This window comes from Egretta garzetta, unplaced genomic scaffold, assembly GCF_000687185.1.
Source record: "Egretta garzetta isolate BGI_Z169 unplaced genomic scaffold, ASM68718v1 scaffold912, whole genome shotgun sequence".
Lineage (NCBI taxonomy): Eukaryota > Metazoa > Chordata > Aves > Pelecaniformes > Ardeidae > Egretta > Egretta garzetta.
The window spans coordinates 56,471-61,462 of NW_009258882.1; the positions used below are offsets into that span (position 1 = coordinate 56,471).

At 57.9% G+C, this 4,992-nt stretch overlaps 1 protein-coding gene across 2 annotated transcripts in view; it reads left to right on the forward strand.

Moving 5' to 3' along the window:
• Positions 1 to 4,992, forward strand: part of LOC104121805 (zinc finger protein 282-like) — a 27,721-nt gene that overhangs the window by 19,307 nt on the left and 3,422 nt on the right. Inside the window, exons 2-5 of one of the 2 annotated variants that reach the window (XM_035889479.1) lie at positions 231 to 441; positions 1,110 to 1,236; positions 3,272 to 3,385; positions 3,629 to 3,739. In XM_035889479.1, coding sequence (XP_035745372.1) covers positions 232 to 441; positions 1,110 to 1,236; positions 3,272 to 3,385; positions 3,629 to 3,739 — 562 coding nt within the window. In that variant the 5' untranslated portion in view covers position 231. Of the gene's footprint in view, positions 1 to 15; positions 442 to 1,109; positions 1,237 to 3,271; positions 3,386 to 3,628; positions 3,740 to 4,992 lie in introns of both variants that reach the window. The other variant, XM_035889478.1, reaches the window with a different exon arrangement.

A 4,992-nucleotide genomic window follows, 5' to 3' on the forward strand; every position in this document is an offset into this window, starting at 1 on the left:
GCTCGGGCGGCGGAGCCCACGGCCCGGTCTGTGTCCCCGCAGGAGCTGGAGTGGGACATGGAGTCCCAGGAGCTGGCGCTGGAGCAGCCCCTGCCCGCCCCCGAGCAGGGCCCCGCCGGGGAGGCCGAGCTGCCGGCCGCCGAGATCTCCCTGACGCTGGTCACCGAGATCCAGGCCGTGGACAGGAAGGTGGACGCCCAGGCCGCCCAGCTGATGAACCTGGAGGGGAGGATGAGGATGGCGGAAACCAAGCTGATCGGCTGCGAGAAGACGGCGGTGGAGTTCGGGAACCAGCTGGAGAGCAAGTGGACGGCGCTGGGCACCCTCATCCAGGAGTACGGGCAGCTGCAGAAGAGGCTGGAGAACATGGAGAACCTGCTGAAGAACAGGAACTTCTGGATCCTGCGGCTGCCCCCGGGGGCGAAGGGAGAGGTCCCCAAGGTAACGGTCCGCTGACCTGGGTTGTTCCGCACGCGCTCGCAGTCCCGTTTTGGGGCAGCTGCGGCGCTGAGCGGGACGCAGCTTCCCTGCAGCCGTGTCTTTCCTTTAGTGCTCGGTGAGAAGCACCAGCGCGGGCGCCTTTGTGTTAATTGCGCGCCCCTCGTTATATATGTGTGATCCTCGCCAAAGCACACGGGCCGCTCCGTGCGGGGTCCCAGACTCCTTAGGGTGGCTGGAACCGTGTTTGAGTCAGGCGGAATTGCAGGCAACTCGGCCCCATGTGCCTGCCTGAGTTTGGTAACGTGTGCCCGGTTCCTCTTCAGAGGCAATTGCGGCAGAACCATGTTAAAAATGAAGCGAGGCGAGAGTCTGCCTCGGGTGCTGTGCGTGAGACGTCGTCCGCAGCGCGAGAAGGCTGAGTGGGGGGCGAGGTGCAGGCGGGTGACGAGGGAGAACCCCGTCATGTCCCTTGCAGGGGGGTCACCCCAGGCAGGGGTGAAGCTGCCTGAGCAAGGCACGGGGGCCGAGCAAGGCGCCTGGGAAGGAGCGGGCGTTGCTGCCTGGAACCGTCCCGTGTGGCGCTTGAGGAGTTTAAATGAGAAACCATCCCTGGGTGTTTTCTTCAAGAAGCAGCAGACGGTCTGAGTGTGTGATGCTTCCAATTGCAGGTCCCCGTGGCATTCAACGATGCTTCGTTTAACTTCTCCGAGGAGGAGTGGAAGAGCTTGAACGAGTGGCAGAAGGAGCTTTACAGGCATATCATGAAAGGCAACTACGAGGCCGTCATCTCGATGGGTAAAGACGGGCTGGGGTTTGCCCTCAGCCTTCTGATGCACCAGGTTTTCCCGGGGCCTGCCGGATGGAAGCACCGCTGTGCCTGGCAGGATCGGGGAGGGTGGGTGACGTGCCAGTTTGGGAAAGCGTTGTGCCGGCTTTTGACAGCAGCCCCGGCAATTAGTTCAGTCCTCGGCAGTTCAGTTTAGCGGTGGATGGACGTCACGAGCATCGCTGCAGTGACCGCGTCTCCCTGACGGTCTCTGCGGCCGGTAGGAGCCGAGCGAGCGCCTGGGTCGTGAGGAGGAGGGGAAGCGAGAGGACCCTCAAGCCACGCAGAGATGGGGAAAAGGGGAGTTTCTTTGTCACGCAAAGGTCCACAGATCCACTGCGCTGGGAGCATCAGCCTGCTCGCCGCTTAGGGCAGCAGAGGGGTGCCCTGCCTCTGAGGTTCCTTCCAGCCCTTTCTGTGGGTGATCAGTCCTTCAGCTGTGGAGCCTTGCGTAAGGGAGGAGAGCAAGGTTTGTCAGCTGCCTGCCTTGCTGCTCTGCCTGACCCCGGCCTCATCCCAGGGAATGTGTCTTGCGCAAGCTGTTGCGATACCTGCTCCTGTATTGCCCCAGGTAGAGCTGGGGAGCAGCAGCAGGCGAAGGCAAGCTCTGCCTTCTGCTTTCCCCTCCAGCACCTCAGGGCAGCGCGTTCACAGCTAAACGAACGCACTCTGCTCGCTCCTTCCGCTCCCAGCTGCGGGGATTCCCTCTGGGGGGACACGTTGCCTTCACGAGCACCTACGTGTGTTCTGAGAAATGACCTTGCCATGGCTGGACGTCCACGTGCAAGCGGGTGGGAGCGCAGACGCAGCCCCTGGTAGACAGGCGTCTCCCCCCTGCGCTGAGGCCTCTGGTGTGCCGGCTCACCTCCCGTCCAACTCTGGGTGATCCAGGCCTTCTGTCCTTTTATTTTTATTTTTTTTTTCCCTTCTTCCTTTTTTTTTTTTTTTACCAGCATAGCAATTCTTTTGTATTCACAAAAACGCCTGGAATATAGCATACAACTATCACGAGCCCAGCTTTTGAAACAACTCACACCTACCTCTTGCAGTTGTTTTGTACGCAGAAATACTTGTTTATGCCAGACTCTGCTTTCTTTACATAACCAGAGACTGCTGCTTTCACAGGATAATTAATCCAGCTTTCTCTGATCATTCTGATGTGTTCATAAACACATACTTGTTCCGAATGCTGTTCTTGTGGTACCTCATGTCCCGCAGTCCCTGTGCACAAGGGAAAAAGATGAAGGATAAATACTGTCCCCCATTCTCCTGTTTAAAAACCAATCCTGCGTCCTACTCTAGAGGTGCAGGAATGTAACGGTCCCGCTGAGGGGGATCTGTGGATCTGAGCCTGGAGCTTAGAAAAATGTATCTGTGCTTCATCTGAAGGTTTCCTTTGAGTAACGAGGTTTAGGGTTTGGCCCTGGTATAAGGCAAATGGATCCACCAGAGCAGCGGTGGAAATTAATACCCAGAGACTCACGCTTGCTTGGAGATGAAGTTTTCCGCTCCCCACCCTAGGAGAGGTTGTGATTGTCCCCTTTCCCCCACCAAAATCCACAAGCAGCCTGTGACTCGGACGAGTAGGATGGAGCGGTCCTGGCTGGAGGGACCCGCATGGGGAGGGCACTTCCCCTCCTGCCGCTGGCTGACAGCTCTGATGCTGTCCCCGAGCTGAAGTCCCCATTGTAATGGATCCGCGGACCTTAGCAGAGAGGAGAAGAAAGGAAGCCTGGAGGTAAGCACAGATGCATTTTCTTATTCTCCTCCTCACGCTGCAGGCTGGGAGGTGCTCCTCACCTGAGCAGCGTGTGCTCCTGCAGTCCGCTCATGTTCCCAGGGCCCAGACAAGGTGAGCGGTGCAGATGTGTGAGAGCATCTTCTTAAGCCTCTCTTTCCATTACCCGTCATCCCCAGCAGCGAAGGAAGGTTGGTGGGCGAAGGTTTGAGAGTCTCTCTCCCGCGAGGGCAAAGGAAACGGTCTGATCCTCTTTTTACGTGCAGATGCTGCCATTTCGAAGCCTGACCTCCTGTCACGGATTGAGCAAGGAGAAGATCCCAACGCGGAGGATCAGGATGACTCTGAGGGAGGAGAAACCCCTACAGACCCCAGCACCGGTGAGCCATGAGGTTCCTCGGACTCAGCGGGGAGGTGGAGAGCAGACGCGTGGCTGCCACCGCCCGCCTGCGCTCTTCCACTTGCCTCTGCTGATGAGTTGTGCCAGCGCTGTCCTTGGGTGCAGGGGTGACTTTGCTTTCCTAGTCGGCTCTTACCCGATGCGGCCGCCTCTCCTGAAATCCTCTGTAAAGCAGCTGGGCGGCGTGAGCGTAAACTCGTGTTGTTCTTTCTCTTGTGCACAGAGTTTTCCTTTCCGGGTCCCGATGACAGCTCGTGGAGTAAATACGAAGAGACTCTGGCTGAAAGCCACGAGGGCTCTGAAGAAGAGGAGAGCATGGAGGTCCCTAGTACATGTGAGTTAGAGGCGCAGAGCTTCGCCGAGCGCTGTGCAGAGGGGGAGATAGAGGTGGGCTCAGGCTCTTGGCACGTGCTGGGGATTGCCCGGGGTGAGATCCTGCCTTCGCCGTGGTCTCTGCCGGGCTTTGCTTCAAGGGTCAGCGTGAGCGCTGGACGGCAGCCGAGGCAGATGGATCGCACGTGTGCGGAAGAAGCTGCGGTACACAAGCAGCAGGCTGTAAAAGCAGCTGTGGGCTGGCTAGGGGGTGCGGATCACCCGTACGGTGTCGTGTCACTCGGCAAAGGTAGCGTGTTTGGTCAGCCTTGAAGCAGAGATGAGCAGGAACAGGGCAGGTGCAGGCGAGCTTTGATGGCGTTAGGGACGAAGTCCTTAAAAAATCTTTTCCACGAATATGCAAAGCGATATTTGTCACAGCTTTCTCCGTCAGCCAAATGTGAGGCTTCTTGTGGCACAGCACAAGGCGCGTCCTTGTCACCGCCCTGTCGCTCCAGGTCGCTGCTCCGAAGCATGGAGACACATGAGCCGCTTTGGGAAGCACCCCACATTGCTAGGATGTGCTTTTGGCTTCCCGGTCTCGTTCTCGGAAGCAGCTCGGCTGTTCTGGCTGATGCTTTTCCAGAATTGCAGCCTGATGCAAACAAAGCGGCCCGTTTTCAAGCCGTGCGTTTAGATGCATGGCAAAGTGACGAGCAGATGAAGAGCCCTGCGATGGGGAGCGCCTTCTCTGGGCACGCGAACGCTCGGCACAGCTTTACCTTCTCGCGCTCTGCAGAAACCTGTGGTTTTTTCAGCCCTCTTCTCCACATCCCCAGATCCTCTGGGCTCTTTTCATCCTCCGTTTGCCAGGGTCCTTGCTTTGAGTTACCACTTGCACCACGGGAGATCCTTTGGCCCCAGGCACTGTACAAGCCCAGAAGGAGAAGAGGTTTTACTCCCATTCCCTCCATTATTTTTTGCCTTTATCCTAAACCGCGTGTTCTCAAAGTCCTGCTGAGGAACCCACTTTTTCCCTTTGTCTAGTTTATATATAGAGAGATCTCATCCTTGTACTGTCTGAGCGTTCCCAAGAAGTCTTGATCAATGACCTGGACGAGGGGATCGAGGGCACCCCCAGTCAGTTTGCAGAGGACACCGAGCTGGGCGGGAGTGTGGGTCTGCTGGGGGGGAGGGGGGCTCTGCAGAGGGACCTGGCCAGGCTGGATCCATGGGCCCAGCCCAGTTGGGTGAGGGTCAACAAGGCCAAGGGCC